General features: G+C 34.4%; 1 protein-coding gene across 1 annotated transcript in view; it reads right to left on the bottom strand.

The window, feature by feature from the left end:
• Positions 1–1,647: 1,647 nt before the first annotated feature.
• Positions 1,648–21,730, bottom strand: part of LOC123549157 (receptor-interacting serine/threonine-protein kinase 1-like) — a 57,476-nt gene continuing 37,393 nt past the window's right edge. The window contains exon 13 of the mRNA XM_053545670.1: positions 1,648–6,032. Coding sequence (XP_053401645.1) covers positions 5,898–6,032 — 135 coding nt within the window. The 3' untranslated portion in view covers positions 1,648–5,897. The remainder of the gene's footprint in view (positions 6,033–21,730) is intronic.

Raw genomic sequence — 21,730 nt, 5'->3', positions numbered from 1 at the left:
GGACCACAAGGCAATGCTACATACCAAATATCAAAGGCCTAGGTCTTGTGGTTTCAGACAAGAAGATTTTTAATGTTTTTTAGCTCACCTGTCACATAGTGACAAGGTGAGCTTTTGTGATCACCCTTCGTCTGTCGTCCGTGCGTCAACAATTTCTTGTCTGCACGATAGTGGTTTCATTTATGATCTTATTTTAACCAAACTTGCACACAACTTGTATCACCATAAGATCTCGGTTCCTTTCTTGAACTGGCCAGATCCCATTATGTTTCAGAGTTATGGCCCCTGAAAGGGCCAAAATTAGCTATTTTGACCTTGTCTGCACAATAGCAGCTTTATTTATGATTTGATTTTTACCAAACTGGCACACAACTTGTATCACCATAAGATCTTGGTTCCTTTCTTGAACTGGCAAGGTTCCATCATGGGTTCCAGAGTTATGGCCCCTGAAAGGGCCAGAATCAGCTATTTTGACATTGTCTGCACAATAGCAGCTTCATTTATGATTTTATTTTAACCAAACTTGCACACAGCTAGTATCACCATAAGATCTTGGTTCCTTTCTTGAACTGGAGAGATTCCTTTATGGGTTCTAGAGTTATGGCTCCTAAAAGGGCCAAAATTAGCTATTTTGACCTTGTCTGCACAATAGCAGCTTCATTTATGATTTGAATTTAATCAAACTTGCACAAAACTTGTGTCACCATAAGATCTCAGTTCCTTTCTTGAACCGGCTAGATCCCAGAATGGGTTCCAGAGTTATGGCCCCTGAAAGGGCCAAAATTAGCTATTTTGACCTTGTCTGCACAATAGCAGCTTCATTTATGATTTGATTTTAACCAAACTTGCACACAACTTGTATCACCACAAGGTCTTGGTTCCTTTCTTGAACTGGCCAAATTTCAACAGGGGTTCCAGAGTTATGGCCCCTTTAAGGTCCAAAATTGGCTATTTTGGCTTTTGCAGCCATATAGATACTTCATTTATGGTTTTAATTGATACAAACTTCCAAAATATCTTCAATAACAATAAATCTTAGATTCCATGACAAATCAGATCCAATCGTAGGTTCCAGAGTTATTTTATATCTGATTACCTCCCCTGATCGTAATCAAAATGGATTTATATCAGTAAGTACTTATAGGACTTATTTGAAATTTCATAATTGTCATTAGTTGGACTGAGACAATCAGGGTAGATAACTATGGACTGATTTTATGTCAAATTACCTCCCTTTATTTCAAATTAAAATGGGTATATCTCTGTAACTAATGAAGATACTGATCTGAAATTTCATTTATGTCAACAGATTTATTTGGCAGATCCTTCTTTTGTTCACTTACAATATTTTTTTTTAATTACTTCCCTTTTACGTTACTATAAATAGCTTATTTTTAGGAACTTTTTTACTACTGGCCGTAGGGAAAAACCGAGACCACTTTTCTGTGGTACAACATGGATGGTACCTCCAATTTTTAGGTGCATTTTGACATTTTTTTAGAAGATGTTGATGGACGACGGACATTGAGCGGTTACAAAAGCTCACCATGAGCCTTTGGCTCAGGTGAGCTAAAAACAAACAAATGGGTTTATAACCTTCATATAAAAAGTACGTTTGAATCAATCAAAGTACTGAAATAAAAGTAGAAAACTTATATTGTATTTATTATCATAATTTTTATCACAGTTAACAATTTCATAGCAACATGTAACAGGTACATATTTACAGTCAACATCATTCTAGTAACCAATCTTACATTCAAGAAATTGACTTCAAAACCTGCATAAATTCAAGGCATGCTACATACTACATTAATACTTCATCAACACTGCATAAATAATGTCAGAAAGAAATAATTGTGATTCAAAATAGTTTTATTAACTTGGAAATCACAAATCTTGATGCCTATTTACATATTCGTACATACAAACTAACATTCACTAAACTCTTCTTAAATTCATGAAAATACTGATGGTAGTATCTGATGAGTTTTGCTGCATCATCTTCCAATTTTAAAACAGTCAGGATATATAAAGACCAAATTTTATGCCAATGAAATAAAACAATTTCACAATTTATCATTGTATTATTACACTGGAAGGCTATATAATGTTTTGTCATTGTAAAGATATTTAGATAAAACTTGCAGATTATGATTCCTATTTTTCACAAACCCAATTTTACAAATGATGTGAATTCAAACCAAGTATTTCTGTAAATGAAAGTATCAAATACTACACAGGATAGCCAAAATTTATTTATTTGGCCCTACCTTTGTCAAAACTCATTTACAACTTCAAATCTATCACTCCCTTAAATGTATCCATATCAAAATGAAACCTGCCAAACTTACAACAAAAGGACTATTGGTGTCATTGAATATTATCATATAAACTAAGCCTATGCTGAATACCAGCAGTGTACAGAGATCATCTGGCTGTAAACACCACTAGTTACACTCATTGCAAACATTTTCCTTGTATTTTAACCAATGGACTTACACCACTGTTTTGGCCATTCCATGGTGATCTTTACACACATACCATATATTTTAGAATGATAATTTATGTCCATTACAGGTTTGACCTGTAATATATAATAAGTTACAAATTTTTATTACAAGTACTGTGAAATCATTAATATTCGTGGGGACTAATTTTCAGGGATTTCATGGTTGAGTCAATCCACAAAATTTAATCCCAACGAACAAGTAAAATTCCCATTCATTTTATGTTCAAAAGTTGAAATCCACAAATTAATATCCCCAAGAAATTGCTGTTTTGACCAAAACCATGAAATTTCATGCCCACGAAATTTAATGATTTCACAGTATTTCAGTGAATGATTGAAATATAAGAGTGAAATATATTTGGTATTTTCAAAAAGAAAAATATCAAATATATTTTTCACTGGTAAGAAACTATTTTACATGAGTAAATTTATAGTCAAAACAGGAAATAAAAAGAAAATTTAATTTTACATCATCAAAATATCTTTCACTCGTGAACACCATATCTTACATTTTCACTCGTGGCTATGCATCTGGTGTTCTCTCGTGAAAGATATTTCAATCTTAAACTGAAACAAATATCCTCTATGTATTACATAAACTTAAAAAGTGCCATTTTATGGCACCTCACTAAATGGAACAGTGTATACATAAATCATTACATACAATAGTGTGCAAATACATTTCAATAACAAGAGGACCATGATGGTCCTGAATCGCTCACCTCTTCCCACATGACCCAGTTTTGAGTATTATGTCGTTTTTTTCTATTATTTGACATAGTGACCTAGTTTTTGAGCTCATGTGACCCAGTTTTGAACTTGATCTAGATATTATCAAGATAAAAATTCTGACCAATTTTCATGAAGATCCATTGAAAAATATGGTCTCTAGAGAGGTCACAAGGTTTTTCTATTATTTGACCTATTGACCTAGTTTTCAAAGGTATCTGACCCTGTTTTGAACTTTAACTAAATATCATCAAGGTGAACATTCTCACTAATTTTCATGAAGATCTCATGAAAAATATGGCCTCTGGAGAGGTCACAAGGTTTTTCTATTTTTATACCTACTGGCCTAGTTTTTGACCGCACGTGACCCAGTTTCGAAATTGACCTAGATATCATAAAGGTGAACATTCAGATCAATTTTCATGAAGATCCGTTGAAAAATATGGCCTCTAGAGAGGTCAAAAGATTTTAATAATTTTAGACCTACTGACCTAGTTTTTGATCGCAGTTGACACAGTTTCAAATTTGACCTAGATATCATCAAGACAAACATTCAGACCAACTTTCATACAGATCCCATGAAAAGTATGGCCTCTAGAGAGGTCACAAGTTTTTTTTATTATTTGACCTACTGACCTAGTTTTTAAGGCACGTGACTCAGTTTCAAACTTGACCTAGATATCATCAAGGTGAACATTCTGACCAATTTTTATGGAGATCCATTCACAAGTATGGCCTCTAGAGACGTCACAAAGTTTTTCTATTTTTAGACCTGACCTAGTTTTTGACCACACATGACCCTGTTTAAAACTTGACCTAGATATCATCAAGGTGAACATTCAGACCAATTTTCATACAGATCCCATGAAAAATATGGCCTTTAGAGAGGTAACAAGGTTTTTCTATTATTTGACCTAATGACCTAGTTTTTGATGGCACGTGACCCACTTTCAAACTTGACCTAGATATCATCAAGGTGAACATTCAGACCAACTTTCATACAGATCCCATGAAAAATATGGCCTCTAGAGAGGTCACAAGGTTTTTCTATTATTTGACCTACTGACCTAGTTTTTGATGGCACATGACCCACTTTCGAACTTGACCTAGATGTCATCAAGGTGAACATTCTGACCAATTTTCCTGAAGATCTCATGAAATATATGGCCTCTAGAGAGGTCACAAGGTTTTTCTATTTTTAGACCTACTGACCTAGTTTTCGATGGAACGTGACCCACTTTCGAATTTTACCTAGATATCATCAAGGTGAACATTCTGACCAATTTTCAAGAAGATCTCATGAAATATACGGCCTCTAGAGAGGTCACAAGGTTTTTCTATTTTTAGACCTACTGACCTAGTTTTTGATCGAACGTGACCCAGTTTCGAACTTGACCTAGATATCATCAAGATGAACATTCAGACCAACTTTCAAACAGATCCCGTGAAAAATATGGCCTTTAGAGAGGTCACAAGGTTTTTCTATTATTTGACCTACTGACCTAGTTTTTGATGGCACGTGACCCAGTTTCGAACTTGACCTAGATATCATCAAGGTAAACGTTCTGACCAATTTTCATGAAGATCTTGTGAAATATATGGCCTCTAGAGAGGTCACAAGGTTTTTCTATTTTTAGACCTATTGACCTAGTTTTTAAAGGCACGTGACCCAGTTTCGAACTTGACTTAGATATCATCAAGGTGAACATTCTGACCAATTTTCATGAAGATCTTGTGAAATATATGGCCTCTAGAGAGGTCACAAGGTTTTTCTATTTTTAGACCTACTGACCTAGTTTTTGAAGGCACGTCATCCAGTTTCGAACTTGACCTAGATATCATCAAGATGAACATTCTGACCAACTTTCATAAAGATCCCATGAAAAATGTGACCTCTAGAGTGGTCACAAGCAAAAGTTTACGTACGCACGGACGGACGACGGACACCGCACGATCACAAAAGCTCACCTTGTCACTTTGTGACAGGTGAGCTAAAAACATAAAATTCCATTTAATAGTTGAAGAGCCTTAGTAGCAACATATCTGCTGAATTTGCAATTCTTTTTCTTCAGGTCTATGATTATTTAACAAGTGTCACATTTTATTGTCCAATCTCATAACTAAGGGAATCTTTATCATTTTTGACTACCGGATATTGTAAATGTGATATAAATGTCTTAGGCACATGTTCTTACACGGTGTCAATCAATTCATCCTGAGGTTACTACCAGCCCTGTTAGTCTAGCTAAGAAAAGTTCTGCTTGTAATATTACAACTGTTGAAAATGAATAGCACTGTGTATTTTTCTTTGATGTAAATATTAAAGTACTGTACAGTCGGAGATATCATAAGGGACTAATTTTCATTAGTTGAGCATTTTTGATTTCTGTACAATTATCTTTATGTGTATTAAACTTTTTGTGGGGACATGAATTCATCGACTTCAACATTTTAAAGATAAGATAAATAGAAAACTTCATGGATTGATAAATGCAAAACCCACGAAAATTAGTCCCCCACCAATATTAATGACGTCACAGTTCAATTATGTATTTTGCGAAAATTTGTATATTAATTACTCTTTAACTCAAAATTTATGGCTTGTATGAAGATTATACAATTTCTGTTATGTGCACATATCTAATGATACACTTTGTTACTCCTGTGACTGTCCGCGAAGCCGAAGGGCTATATCATCCCTGTCTATCTCCCACAATGCCTCTGCTATTGTTTTGATATTTGCTGCTCTCCCATTCCTCTGTATCCATCGCTGAATTCCTTGGTACATTATCTAAAGAAAAAGCACAAAGAGCATGAATATAAATGAAGATTTTTTTTATACTTACATGCATATCACTGACAAAAAGTCAAAATGAGTACATGTCTTGAAAATCTGCTTTTTTAAAACCATGTGCATCTGAAACTGTACTGAAATAATTTGACTTTAAATAAATCTGAACATAAGAAAACATCATACTAGTTATGTGTTCCAGAACATGTGTGTCACCTGCCAGTACCACTACTAGGCAACAAACAAAAAGAAGGACACAGTATATACTAACTGGCTGAGTATGTATAGTAAGGGTCTTGTCTTTTTGCGTAAAGTGCAACAGTAATCACTCTATCTGTTTGTCTGTATCCAGGCACGTTGCCTGGGCCATAACTTTGAAAATATCCAAGGGTTTTTTATTATGCCCCCGAAGGGAGGCATATTAGTTTTCAACTGTCCGTCCGTTCGTTTGTTAGTTAGTTCGTTAGTCACAACGTTAACTTTTTGCATGAAGGCACTTTACTCGCAAACCACTGCACCCAGGACTTTCAAACTTCACATGCTGATAGTACTTATTGACAGGGCTCCGGAAATTTTGATAACTCAATCGGTCCGAAACGAAAATCCTGACATCGGTGCTACCCCACCGACCGCATTCCAAATTTTACATATTTTGTAAAACGTGATAGGGTAAAGAAATAAGCATGTCATGCATTAAAACTGAGTTACCAGTCACCGCGCGTTACCATACAATGAAGACAGTTATTCAGTGTTATGTGTGATCGTTCCTTTGTTTTAATTTCGATGTTTTTCCGAGATAATACGAGGCATTGACACCGTGTGCGTAACTAGTCTAAAAGCCAACGCACATGACTTCGATACCGTATACACGGCAGATACTTTGTGATGTTTCCTCATTCTTTGACGGAATTCTAAAAACTACAATGCGTCAAAGTGAGTTACACGACACATATCCTCTGCTAAACAGCCTCAGTATTTAAAGAATACTCTGCCGCGGACCGAATGTGTACGTTATTTGAACCAAAACGTCACACGGGTTGGCCAAGGATATTTCATTTCACTTACGTTGTACTTCAGTAAGCAACTACATTTTATAAAGTTGTATGTTCTCTTCTGATGTTAACAAAATTTCGTTTTGAAACATTTTTTAAAAGACAGATTTGATAAACAGTGCCACTCCGGTTTTCTTTATCATTCGTGGTTGCCCGTCCATCTTTTTCTTTTTTGTACAGTCGGGTTGCAAAGACGATTTTCTGCATTTGTTTCAACTGGAGCCCCAACAAATGAATCATGTATTTTTTTCAAATAAAGTAATTATAAAAATTATTTTTATCGGTTTTCCGCGTGATGTCTCATTAAATCAAAGACCTATAATGTACAATTATAGCTCTTTGATTAAATGCAGCGACCATTTGTTTGTTACCGTGATCAAACATAGCCTTTTGAAATAAACCATCCGTCGGATTCTAAATAAAAGAAGTGGATCCCCGTCGAAATGATTTGGATCCAGTCAGAAACGTTAAGGAAACCAGTCAAAAATGTTTAATACACCGCAGCCGGCTGTCTGCAAACATTAAAGAATGTGCCGCGCGAGCACTGATTGCGTCACGTGCTAATTACGGACCGATTATCAAAGTGACAATCAGACCGATTGACACGTTTATTGATTATCTGAAGATGCGACCAACAATTTCCTACTTGGCAGGTGATCGTGTATTGAAATATCAGACCGAAATTTATACTTTTCTCCATTTTTACGGGACCGATTTTTTTCGTTTTTTCACTTCACGAATCGGTCTGAAAAGTCAAAAATCGGTCCAAAACCGACAAACCGGCAAATTTCCGAAGCCCTGCTTATTGAGTATACCACCCCTACTGACTTTGGGGTCACCAGGTCAAAGGTCAAGGTCACAGGGGCCAACGTTAACTTTTTGCATGAAGGCCTTTTACTTGCGAACCACTGCACCCAGGACCTTCAAACTTCACATGCTGATAGTACTTATTGAGTTCACCACCCCTACTGATTTTGGGGTCACCAGGTCAAAGGTCAAGGTCACAGGGGCCAACATTAACTTTTTGCATGAAGGCACTTTACTCGTGAACCACTGCACCCAGGACCTTCAAACTTCACATGCTGATAGTACCTATTGAGTACATCTACCCTACTGACTTTGGGGTCACCAGGTCAAAGGTCATGGTCACAGGGGCCAACGTTAACTTTTTGCATGAAGGCACTTTACTCGTGAAATACAGTACCCAGGACCTTCAAACTTCACATGCTGATAGTACTTATTGAGTACACCACTCTTACTGACTTTGGGGTCACCAGGCCAAAGGTCAAGGTCACAGGGGCCAACGTTAACTTTTTGCATGAAAGCACTTTACTCGCGAAATATAGCATCCAGGGCCTTCAAACTTCATATGCTGATAGTACTTATTAAGTACACCACTCTTACTGACTTTGGGGTCACCAGGTCAAAGGTCAAGGTCACGGGGACCAACGTTAACTTTTTGCATGAAGGCACTTTACTCGCGAACCACTTCATCCAGGACCTTCAAACTTTACATGCTGACAGTACTTTATGAGTAAACCTACCCTACTGATTTTGGGGTGACCAGGTCAAAGGTTAAGGTCACAGGGGCCAATGTTAACTTTTTGCATGAAGGCACTTTACATGCGAACCACTTCACCCAGGACCTTCAAACTTCACATGTTGATAGTACTTATTGAGTACACCATCCCTACTGACTTTGGGGTCACCAGGTCAAAGGTCAAGGTGATGCGGGGGCATTTGTCACCATTAGTGACAGCTCTTGTTAAGTCCTAATAAACTCTATCATGCTTACTTCTTGAATTATCTCCCATTTATTAAATGTATTATACCACAACAGACCTCCAGTATGTGCTGACGGGTTAGGAACTGCATACAAGGATAGAGGACATAATGAAAAAGTACCATAACTCTTCTTTGTCTCACTTGTCAGTTACAACCCCTAGCCCACCTTTATGTTTTTGTTAAACTTGTCATAAAGATTACTCATGAACTATTCAAGGGGTTTGGTTCATTTTTCACACAATGAGAGGAAATGTAATGTGCAGTTGTGCTGTTAAGCTGACTTTCCCCCTGACATTTGTGCCATCTGTTTGTGCTGTATGTTTAACTGATTTTCCCCTAACACTTTTGCTGCCTATGTCTGTTAGGTTGATTTTTCCCCTGACATTTGTGTCCCCTGTGTATGTAAAGTTGCTTTTCCCTCCTGACATTTGTGCCACCTATGTATGTAAAGTTGATTTTCCCTCCTGACATTTGTGCTACCTATGTATGTAAAGTTGATTTTCCCCTGACATTTGTGCTACCTATGTATGTAAAGTTGATTTTCCCTCCTGACATTTGTGCTACCTATGTATGTAAAGTTGATTTTCCCCTGACATTTGTGCTACCTATGTATGTTAAGTTAGTTTGACATCCTTACATTTGTGCTACCTATGTATGTAAAGTTGATTTTCCCTCCTGACATTTGTGCTACCTATGCATGCGCAGATCCAGAGGGGGGTCCAGGGTCCGGACCCTCCCCACCTTGAAAATCCTTAAAAAAAAAGAAAAGAAGGAAAGACAATGGTTTTTTGTTAATTATCTAAAAGAAACAAAGAATTTTACCTTTAAGAAAACTTAATTTTATTATTTTCCCCAAATTTAACAGGAGAGCTCATAAAAATTTGAAAATAAGTGGTGTATTGTATATAAAATTGCAGTGGAAAAGGTGTTCTTAAATGCTACTAAACTGCCCCAGAATGCAGCGCTGAATTTCAAAATTTTCCGGACCCCCCTAGCTGGTCGACCACTTTTCTACTTCAGCCTGTTCAACAAACAAGAGGGCCATTAAGGCCCGGTATCGCTCACCTGACCTATTGACCTAAAGATCATCAAGATTAACATTCTGACCAGGCTTCATTAAGGTATGGTCATAAATGTGGTCTCTAAAGTGTTAACTAGCTTTTCCTTTGATTTGACCCGGTGACCTATTTTTTGACCCCACATGACCAAGATTCGAACTTGACCTAGAGATCATCAAGATTAACATTCTGACTAAGTTTCATGAAGATACAGTCATAAATGTGGCCTCTAGAGTGTTAACAAGCTTTTCCTTTGATTTGACCTTGTGACCTAGTTTTTGATCCTACATGACCCAGATTCAAATTGAACCTTGAGACCATCAAGACTAACATTCTGACCAAAATTCATGAAGATACAGTCATAAATGTGGCCTCTACAGTGTTAACAAGCTTTTCCTTTGATTTGACCTGATGACCTAGTTTTTGACCCAAGATGATCCAATATCGAACTCATCTAAGATTTAATTGAGGGTAACATTCTGACCAAGTTTCATTAAGATTGGGCCAAAATTGTGACCTCTAGAGTGTTAACAAGCTTTTCCTTTGATCTGACCTGGTGACCTAGTTTTTGACCCAAAATGACCCAATACAAAACTCATCCAAGATTTTATTGAAGGTAACATTCTGACCAAGTTTCATAAAGATTGGGTCAAAAATGTGACCTCTAGAGTGTTAACAAGCTTTTCCTTTGATTTGACCTGGTGACCTAGTTTTTGACCCCAGATGATCCAATATTGAACTCGTCCAAGATTTTATTAAGGGTAACATTCTGACCAAGTTTCATTAAGACTGGTTTTTGGGAAAAAAGGTCAAGATCGCGAACACGCGAAAGCGGAGTCTTTCTTTCTGTGAAATTATAAATAATTTTTTGTGTTTAAAAAACAAACATAACACAGTGTTTTTGTTCAAGATGATAAAATAGGGGATGATGGACATGTTGGGCTTTTAACTTTTTAATTCTGTTGAGGAGAAGTGGAGTTAATTCAAAGTAAAGTGAGAACAATAGAAATGGATTAAATACGGGTGTGATATCTATAAATAGTTTTTGGATAAACCGGTTAAACTGGATTAGCAAACAGGTTTTCGTGAGTACGTTATTGTAAACATTTAAAACGTTATCAGCTGGTAATTTTTGTTTGAATCGATTTGCCAGAACCATGCCATTATAACGGGGTAGCAGAGCATCGTTGTCAGCGACGGCTAGTCAAAAGAAAGGAAAGCAAACTGAGGGAAACCTCGGAAACCTCGGTGATACTTCAATTGATAAATCTGTTGACTCTTCAGTGAGTAATTCTCCAACACCTAAAGCTTCACCTCTCCCCCCTGTCGAAACTCAGTCGAAAATCGACAAACATTTAAAACCTCTAGACAAGCAACCAGAACAAAGTTCTGATAGTATGGCCGAGATGATGAAAAATCTCTCAGAAAAACTTAATAAATAAGCATCTCAAGAGTATATCGAAACAAAGTTTAAACAAATGATCACGGAAGAAGTCTTAAGCAAGAAGCTAGACGAATTCCAGAAAGTCATTAAAAAGAGGTGAAAAAAGAGCTCGAGAAGATTAACACTCAAGTAGGGGAATTGAAATCCAGACTAGAGACGTCGGAACAAGCAGTGGAAAGCCTGAAGAATATAGTTTCTGATATGGAAATTTCTATGGAAAAAATGAGTGACGCTAATGTCAGTATTATGAGCGAGAATAAGAAAATACGTGAACAGCTTCAAGAACGTGAAACTATCCTGCGAAAACAGTCAGAGCAACTCAATGGCTTGGAGCAATATACACGCAGAAATTCAATTCGAATCTATGGTATTGAGGATACGGACATGAAGGAGACACCTCTAGAAACAACCAAGAAGGTTGTGAAGTTGGTTAAAGAGAAACTTAATATTAAGATTTCAATTGCAGATGTAGATATTTCACACAGAATGGGAAGATTTTCTAAGGATGGTAATAGACCAGTTATCTGTAAATTTCTGTCTCGGCATGCCAAACAAGATGTTGTTAAAGCACGAAAGCTTCTTAAAGGGTCTCATATCATTATTAGAGAAGACCTAACGTTGCAAAATGCTAAATTATTGGAAAAAACAAGCACGTCAGATCTTGTTCAAACTGCATGGTCTGACGAGGGAAAAATAATTGCCTTGCTGAAAGACGGTAGAAAGATCGTGGTCGATTCAACCACTGACATCAGACGATTTTCAACTCATGAACATTCAGGGCGTTAGCTGAAAGAAATGAACAGGAAACAGACATATATACATTTTTTTCTTGACATGTGCTCCTCCACGTGTCTTTGTTTTTGTTTATACTTTAAATTATGCATGACATGTAAATATCCGGGTAATCCTGGTTTTTAATTGGTCCATACCATTACTACGGTATCACGTGTGGTCTTTCGTTATGTTACGAGAATCATGTAACCTCGCTTTCAATCTAAAATGGCAGCGCCCATGTATTGGTAACAATTGCACAATATCATGCAGTTTTGAGTATTTTCATTTACGGTACGTTATTTGTTATTATTATTCTGCAGTTGAGCTATTTAGAACAGGTCAAACAAATGAAAAGACATTGCCTTGCACTAATATAAATCTGTATAAATAAGCTATGTTTAGAAACAGCGAGGACTGTTCAATTTGTAAACATCAACTCTATATTTAGATTTCATTAGAGATTTAAATCATTATAGTTTTCTAGGATTGGTAAATGTTACAAAATAAGTGCCATGGGCAACCTGTAACTAACAGTAACACTAGATAGAAATGAACAGTTTCTTTTTTTTTGTTTTGTTTTGTTAAGTTTACTGCACCCCTACCACCAGGGTATCATCTTTCATATATATATGCAAGTGATGTACAGTACTGTTAAGAATGGTTGGCCTTTTTAACCTGTTTGGCAACTTTAGCTTCTTTAGCCAGATGTGAGGGCTTCTACATGCGGCAGCTCTTAAGACTTAATACAATCATTATATTTTTCCATGTTTTATTACTACTACACTCTACTTATGTCAAATCTCTATTTATGTCAAAGAATGCGGTCCTTTGTGGTAAATTTTGCTGTTTCAGATGTAGGCCTATGTCCATGGTAGAAAGATTATGTCAAGCTCTAGAAGGGAATTTTTCATGGCTACTGCTTGTAAACTGTATGTAAAAAGACATTTTGAAGAAGTTCCAAGGTATGCTTTATAGAAGTTATAGTTCATTTCTAGTTTTTCCTTGAACTATCTTATTATGTTATATTGAATACATGATCCTCATCTCAAACTGTTAACGCCTTGTTCAGTTTAAAGAGGGGACCAATCCAACTGTAGTTTTAGAACCTATACTTGTAAACTTTGTTATTGTTTTTTTTTTTTTCTTATTAAATTTTGATATGTATTAAAAAAAAAAAATAACAAATAATAAAATATGAAGGGGTTCATAGTACCTGTCATGTAAGTTAAGCTCCACTATCTCTTCAACAGATATTTCTTTTTGCTTTTTCTTGAATGGAAAGTCTATACATCAAATTATACCATTCTGTTGGTGGACTGGTTAGGGGTTTTTTGTTTTCAACAGCAAAATTTCTTTCATTTCAGCCATTCAGTTGCTCATAGACAAATGTTAGTAAAATGTTGCTTGAGACATTGTCTTTATAAAAAATGCAAATGAATAAATCTAATATTATTTCGTTTATTTCAATGAATGTACAAGGTTTGGGCGACAAAGGTAAAAGGAAAGATGTTATTAATTTGTTAAAAAGTAAAAAGTATGATATATGTATGCTCCAGGATACACATTTCACTCAAGCAGAGGAAAAGTACATAAGATCACAATGGGGATATGAGAGTTATTTTAGCTGTTATAATAGTCAATCTAGAGGTGTGGTTATCTTTGTGAATAACACTTTTGAATTTAAATTACTGGGTATAGAAAAAGATAATGATGGAAATCTGCTGATTTTAAATTGTAAAATCTGTGATAAACAAATAACCCTGATTAATATATATGGTCCAAATCGAGACTGTCCAACATTTTATGAAAGTTTATATGAGAAAATGTCTAAATATGAAGATAATAGTCTCTTCATTCTTTCGGGTGATTTTAACTTGATTTTAAATCCAGATATGGATGCATATAACTACAAAAATCTAAATAACCCCAATGCTCGAAATATAGTTCTTAAAATTATAGCAGATTTTAATTTGATTGATTGCTGGAGAGAAAATAATATAGAGAAAAAAGAGTATACATGGTTTAGAAGAAACCCTATAAAAAAGGCAAGATTAGATTTTTTTCTTATATCCGATCGACTGTACACCGAAATTGAGAGGACAAAAATTTTGACAGGTTATTGCACAGATCACTCTTTAATTTATATCTCGTTAGAGTTTGGCAAGTTCCAAAAGGGTGTATCATATTGAAAGTTTAATAATTCATTATTAAAAGACTCTGTGTACGTAAATGAAGTGAAAAAAACTATAAGAGAAATTAAATCTCAATATGCTACAGATATACCAAATAGATATAATAATGAAATAAATGAAGTTCCCCTTCAAGACATTAAGTTTAGTATAAATGACCAATTATTTTTTGAATGTTTACTTCTTGCTATAAGAGGTAGAACGATTTTGTATTCATCCCACAAAAAGAAGGAAGAATTGGACAAAGAGAACAGATTACTTAAAGAGATTGAATTATTGGAAAAACAGCAAATGATAGATTTTAATAATATTGATATAAAAAAACAAGAACTTGTCGAATTAAGAAAGAAAAAAATGGCAGGTGTCTTTGTTCGCTCAAAAGCAAAATGGATTCAGGAAGGAGAAAAACCCACTAGTTACTTTTGTAATCTTGAAAACAGAAACTATATCTCTAAATTTATGTGCTCACTCACTACAGAAGCTGGTAAATGACTGATTTCTCAACAAGAAATTCTAAATGAAACTAAACTCCATTATGAAAAGTTATATAAAGTAAAAGAAACTGAGGATGTAACATTAAACGACCTTTTCACAAATATAGAAGTACCTAGATTAACCCAAAATGAAAAAGACTCAATTGAAGGGGATATTTCATATACTGAAATGCTAAATAGCCTTAAAAGGATGAAAAATAATACTAGCCCAGGTAATGACGGCTTTACTGTAGAGTTTTTTAAATTTTTTTGGAATGATATTGGAATGTTCCTGGTTAGATCTGTGAATCATGCCTTTTCAACAGGAGAACTCTCAGTGACCCAAAAACAAGGAGTAATAACTTGTATTCCTAAAGGATTGTTAAGTTTACTGCACCCCTACCACCAGGGTATCATCTTTCATATATATATGCAAGTGATGTACAGTACTCTTAAGAATGGTTGGCCTTTTTAGCCTGTTTGGCAACTTTAGCTTCTTTAGCCAGATGTGAGGGCTTCTACATGCGGCAGCTCTTAAGACTTAATACAATCATTATATTTTTCCATGTTTTATTACTACTACACTCTACTTATGTCAAATCTCTATTTATGTCAAAGAATGCGGTCCTTTGTGGTAAATTTTGCTGTTTCAGATGTAGGCCTATGTCCATGGTAGAAAGATTATGTCAAGCTCTAGAAGGAAATTTTTCATGGCTACTGCTTGTAAACTGTATGTAAAAAGACATTTTGAAGAAGTTCCAAGGTATGCTTTATAGAAGTTATAGTTCATTTCTAGTTTTTCCTTGAACTATCTTATTATGTTATATTGAATACATGATCCTCATCTCAAACTGTTAACGCCTTGTTCAGTTTAAAGAGGGGACCAATCCAACTGTAGTTTTAGAACCTATACTTGTAAACTTTGTTATTGTTTTTTTTTTTTCTTATTAAATTTTGATATGTATTAAAAAAAAAAAATAACAAATAATAAAATATGAATGGGTTCATAGTACCTGTCATGTAAGTTAAGCTCCACTATCTCTTCAACAGATATTTCTTTTTGCTTTTTCTTGAATGGAAAGTCTACACATCAAATTATACCATTCTGTTGGTGGACTGGTTAGGGGTTTTTTGTTTTCAACAGCAAAATTTCTTTCATTTCAGCCATTCAGTTGCTCATAGACAAATGTTAGTAAAATGTTGCTTGAGACATTGTCTTTATAAAAAATGCAAATGAATAAATCTAATATTATTTCGTTTATTTCAATGAATGTACAAGGTTTGGGCGACAAAGGTAAAAGGAAAGATGTTATTAATTTGTTAAAAAGTAAAAAGTATGATATATGTATGCTCCAGGATACACATTTCACTCAAGCAGAGAAAAGTACATAAGATCACAATGGGGATATGAGAGTTATTTTAGCTGTTATAATAGTCAATCTAGAGGTGTGGTTATCTTTGTGAATAACACTTTTGAATTTAAATTACTGGGTATAGAAAAAGATAATGATGAAATCTGCTGATTTTAAATTGTAAAATCTGTGATAAACAAATAACCCTGATTAATATATATGGTCCAAATTGAGACTGTCCAACATTTTATGAAAGTTTATATGAGAAAATGTCTAAATATGAAGATAATAGTCTCTTCATTCTTTCGGTGATTTTAACTTGATTTTAAATCCAGATATGGATGCATATAACTACAAAAATCTAAATAACCCCAATGCTCGAAATATAGTTCTTAAAATTATGGCAGATTTTAATTTGATTGATTGCTGGAGAGAAAATAATATAAGAAAAAAAGAGTATACATGGTTTAGAAGAAACCCTATAAAAAAGGCAAGATTAGATTTTTTTTCTTATATCCGATCGACTGTACACCGAAATTGAGAGGACAAAAATTTTGACAGGTTTATCGCACAGATCACTCTTTAATTTATATCTCGTTAGAGTTTGGCAAGTTCCAAAAGGGTGTATCATATTGAAAGTTTAATAATTCATTATTAAAAGACTCTGTGTACGTAAATGAAGTGAAAAAAACTATAAGAGAAATTAAATCTCAATATGCTACAGATATACCAAATAGATATAATAATGAAATAAATGAAGTTCCCCTTCAAGACATTAAGTTTAGTATAAATGACCAATTATTTTTTGAATGTTTACTTCTTGCTATAAGAGGTAGAACGATTTTGTATTCATCCCACAAAAAGAAGGAAGAATTGGACAAAGAGAACAGATTACTTAAAGAGATTGAATTATTGGAAAACAGCAAATGATAGATTTTAATAATATTGATATAAAAAAACAAGAACTTGTCGAATTAAGAAAGAAAAAAATGGCAGGTGTCTTTGTTCGCTCAAAAGCAAAATGGATTCAGGAAGGAGAAAAACCCACTAGTTACTTTTGTAATCTTGAAAACAGAAACTATATCTCTAAATTTATGTGCTCACTCACTACAGAAGCTGGTAAATGACTGATTTCTCAACAAGAAATTCTAAATGAAACTAAACTCCATTATGAAAAGTTATATAAAGTAAAAGAAACTGAGGATGTAACATTAAACGACCTTTTCACAAATATAGAAGTACCTAGATTAACCCAAAATGAAAAAGACTCAATTGAAGGGGATATTTCATATACTGAAATGCTAAATAGCCTTAAAAGGATGAAAAATAATACTAGCCCAGGTAATGACGGCTTTACTGTAGAGTTTTTTAAATTTTTTTGGAATGATATTGGAATGTTCCTGGTTAGATCTGTGAATCATGCCTTTTCAACAGGAGAACTCTCAATGACCCAAAAACAAGGAGTAATAACTTGTATTCCTTATACAAGTATTTAAACCCAATATATTTCTCTAAAATTGAAGAGTGGTTCGCAAAAATAAAAATGTTGAAAGTACAAACTACAATTTGACAGGTGACACTAAGATACTGCCCATGACTATAAATATTTTTCCAGTAAACATTTGCCTCCGGCATTACCAAAACAGGCAATTATCGGCTGGTATATATTCGCACATGATAAAATTTGAATATGAAAATTTATATATTGAAATTTTATAGCGCGGACTGCCACATACAATTTGTAATGGATGGACGAAAGAACTGTTCAGATATTTTACAGATAAGGGGCCTGGCAATAACCGTGTCACAGGCTAGGTATTGTTCAATCATATTATAAGGGATGTGAATTTAAAGTATACTTACTTTTGCGTTTAAAGATATGTAAATGTTGCCGAGTGTCAATATATAGTGTCATGAATGTTTACACTGACAGGAAAATTGCGCATTCGAAACTAAGAGAAGTTACTCGGACTAGCTACCAATTTCGGAAAAGATAACCAATATTAATAAATGCAGTTCTTTTTTAGTTAAAACCATCATTTATTCTATTTCAGACCTGTTAACCCCTTCAAAACCATGTCAGTAGTCCCCAAGTCTATGTACTTTCAATTATCCATGATCTACTTTCGATTTCAAAAACTACAAGAAAATATAATTTAATGTTTCGCCGATTTGTTTATTTCTCGAAAAATAAGAGTTAAAATCATTTTTAATATCTGTAGTAACTAAACAAACCAGTAAGAGCTTCTTCTTCCGATAATTTATCCGTTTACTGACTGCAAAATTCATGTGTGTGTGTAGAAACCCACGCAAAGTTTATAGAAATCATACGATGCATGTATACGTTCAATGTGGGAGAATTAAGGCTGATCGGGATCGGCTATGTTACCTAACGCATCCGGACGATTCAGATTTTGTTTTTAAAAAAGCATTGTGTGCATTTCTGTAATTTTATATACGTTTTTATACGCTTAGAAATTATTAGACATGCGTATTTGCATTATTTCTATACGTAATTTACGCTAATACGCATCTTATCTGGAGCCCTGTGGAACTATTTTTTGTCTTTCGCTGGATGTTACGCAAGCTTTGTAAGCCTGCGCAATTCATAAAATGCACATTTATGCTTAATGAGTTACATTCGAGTATTGCACAATTACAAGTCATAAATATGACAGATTACATCGTATATTGGTCATAGCACAGGGAATTCACACAACTTAACTTCATTCATGCAGTGAACTGTTTGAAGTTTGAGAAATCTAATGGAACTACATCCCTTCACTGTGTTATTTGGTCCATTTAGACTTAGAGAATCGCTGGATAGCAAGGACTCGTGAAAACGATTTCATCGTTTAGCCGACTCAAAAATTGAAGAAATCAAAACTTTACTGTCAAGCTGGTCAAAAAGAGTTATCTCACCTATGGGTAAACTAGTAGTTATTAAGAGCCTAGCCTTAGCAAAACTTAACCATTTGATATTAGGGATTCCAAACCCCTCACAAGAAAAAATTACTCTTTTACAAAATATGTTTTATAAATTTTTATGGAATAATGGCAATGATAAAGTTAAAAGAAACATAATTTCTCAAGAATATAGATTTGGAGGACTCAAAATGATTGACCTGAAAAGTTTCATGCATAGTTTAAAAGCAACATGGCTTAGAAGACTTCTAACAATGAATAATAAATTTAGTAATTTAGTAGAATTTATTTGTCCTGCTTTAAAATATACTTACATAAATGGAACAGATTTTACCAAAAGACTTTTACATCAAGATTTAAACCCTTTTTGGAAAGATGTGATACATAGTTATCACATTCTCTTGTGTAAGGTAATCCCTACCACTGGAAAAGCATACGCCTTAATAAATTTATGGAACAATCCAGATATAAAGGTTGGAGGCTCTAGTGTTTTTTATAAAAGATGGCAGACAGCTGGTGTTATTTTTATAGGTGATCTACTTAATGCACAAGATGAGTTTTACACATATAGAGAATTTTGCAATACTTTTAATGCTAGAACAAACTTTCTTGAGTATAATGGCCTTATCGCATCAATTAGACATTTTTTGGAAAGTAAGGGTGTTCATAATATACGAAAAACTTGCAATCCAATCATGCCTACCTGTCTGTCAAATATTACAAAAGACAGTAAAGGATGTAAAAATATTTACAAATATTTTAGATCAAAAGGAGTTTCCAAAATCACTGCAAAAATGGAAAGCTGATTTTTATAACAATATAGGTATTGTGCTTGATGAAATAAAATATGACAGAGTTTTCAGGATTACCAAAGACTCTAAACTCCACTGGCTGCAGTATAGAATTAATCATAGGATATTAGCTACAAACCATCTATTGAAAAAAATGAACATTTCTCAGGATAAGACATGTAGCTTCTGTAAAAATGAGCAAGAAACTTTAATTCATCTTTTTTGGAAATGTGATGTAATCAAACAATTCTGGTCACAATTATTGACATATATAAATAGTAGTTGTAATACAAACATAGTAGAATTGAGTGCCTCAGATATATTATTTGGCAGTGATAAATATGACAGAATAATGAATATGCTCCTTCTTTCAGCCAAGCAGTTTTTATACTACAATAGAGTTAAGGGTCAAATACCAATATTAGAAGTGTTCAAAAGACAAATAGTTTTGTTTTACCAGACCGAAAATATACGGCCTCTCAAGTACTTAACTTGACAAAATTTCAAACAGACTGGAAAAATATAAAAAATTTAGTAGAATAAACGTACTGTATTATAAGTAAAATTTATCTACAGCAACTGTTAAACATTGATTTTGTTTAACCTCCAATTACCATGCTGAAGTTAGATAAGGTTGGTCCATCCTTGATTTTTAGAGCAGTTCATGGCAAATCTAAGGACCATCACAATAAAAATGCAATTTTAGCAGCCCGAGGTGCAGATCCTGATCAGGCTGCACTGAGGCGCAGAACGACCTGGCTCTGCAAACCCATGGCAATCCTTTATAATTCAGTTTAAAGAAGTTAAAGGTTGATTTACATTGATAATAAAAGGAAAATGATATCTTTGAGCAACTGTTATAGGCAAATAGTTTTGGATTTTTCTCTTGCTGACACTTAGTTGAGTTTTTTGTCTTTTGTTTTGTCTTTTGTGTGTATAAGTAACCCTCTGGACAGTCCACAGGCAGAGTGTCTTTTCTTGGAAAATCATCAATATAATACAATATACTATATATATATATATATGTATAAGTATAAACAGGGTTCCGACTTCCACTTTGTCTCTTATTTTTAAACTGTTTCATAAAATCCTCGATTCTACATGCAATGACTATATAGTTGCTTGGGATACCCACTTTAAACCTTTTTCTTTCTTGGAACCCTGTAGACACTGAATAAGGAAGTAAGACAGTTTGGTTCGCACTTAGGCCTTTTTGTACTTTTTTCTTTCTTTTTTCTTGGCAGAGGCCCTTTTTTTCCTTTCTTTCTCTGTTTGGGACCTCTTGTTCTCTAATGAGAGGCTTATAGACTAAGAGAAATAATAAGACTGGCTTAAAATTACATAATGACATACATTTTGGTCTGTTTTATGAAAGATAAATAAGCTGCTTGATAATACCTCTCTCTCTATAAAAAAATCCCCTGTTTCTAGGATTGAAAATTTTTATAACTATTTTGTAAGATTAATCCTTTTGAACAAGGAATTAAATATATTGATTAACATGTGAACTAGGTATTGTAGTTAAACTGATTTATAAATCATTGTGAACTAGGTATTGAATAGTTTGATAACATTGTTACTACACTAAGTATATACTATGCTCTGATATTTGTTTAACTTATATCTATGTTTATATTATGTCTGTAAGATGTGATGCGGGATGGGTCCCCGACCCCATCACATCATGGACGGGGATAATAAATGGGCCCCCTGTGGGCTGAAATTAAAAAAAAAAAAAAAAAAAAAGTTTCATTAAGACTGGGCCAAAATTGTGACCTCTAGAGTGTTAACAGTCAAATTGTTGACGACGGACGGACGACGACGACGGACACAGGGCGATCACAAAAGCTCACCT

This window comes from Mercenaria mercenaria, chromosome 6 (assembly GCF_021730395.1).
Source record: "Mercenaria mercenaria strain notata chromosome 6, MADL_Memer_1, whole genome shotgun sequence".
Lineage (NCBI taxonomy): Eukaryota > Metazoa > Mollusca > Bivalvia > Venerida > Veneridae > Mercenaria > Mercenaria mercenaria.
Note: the sequence above shows the minus strand (reverse complement) of the source record. Positions and strands in the feature narration are given on the sequence as shown.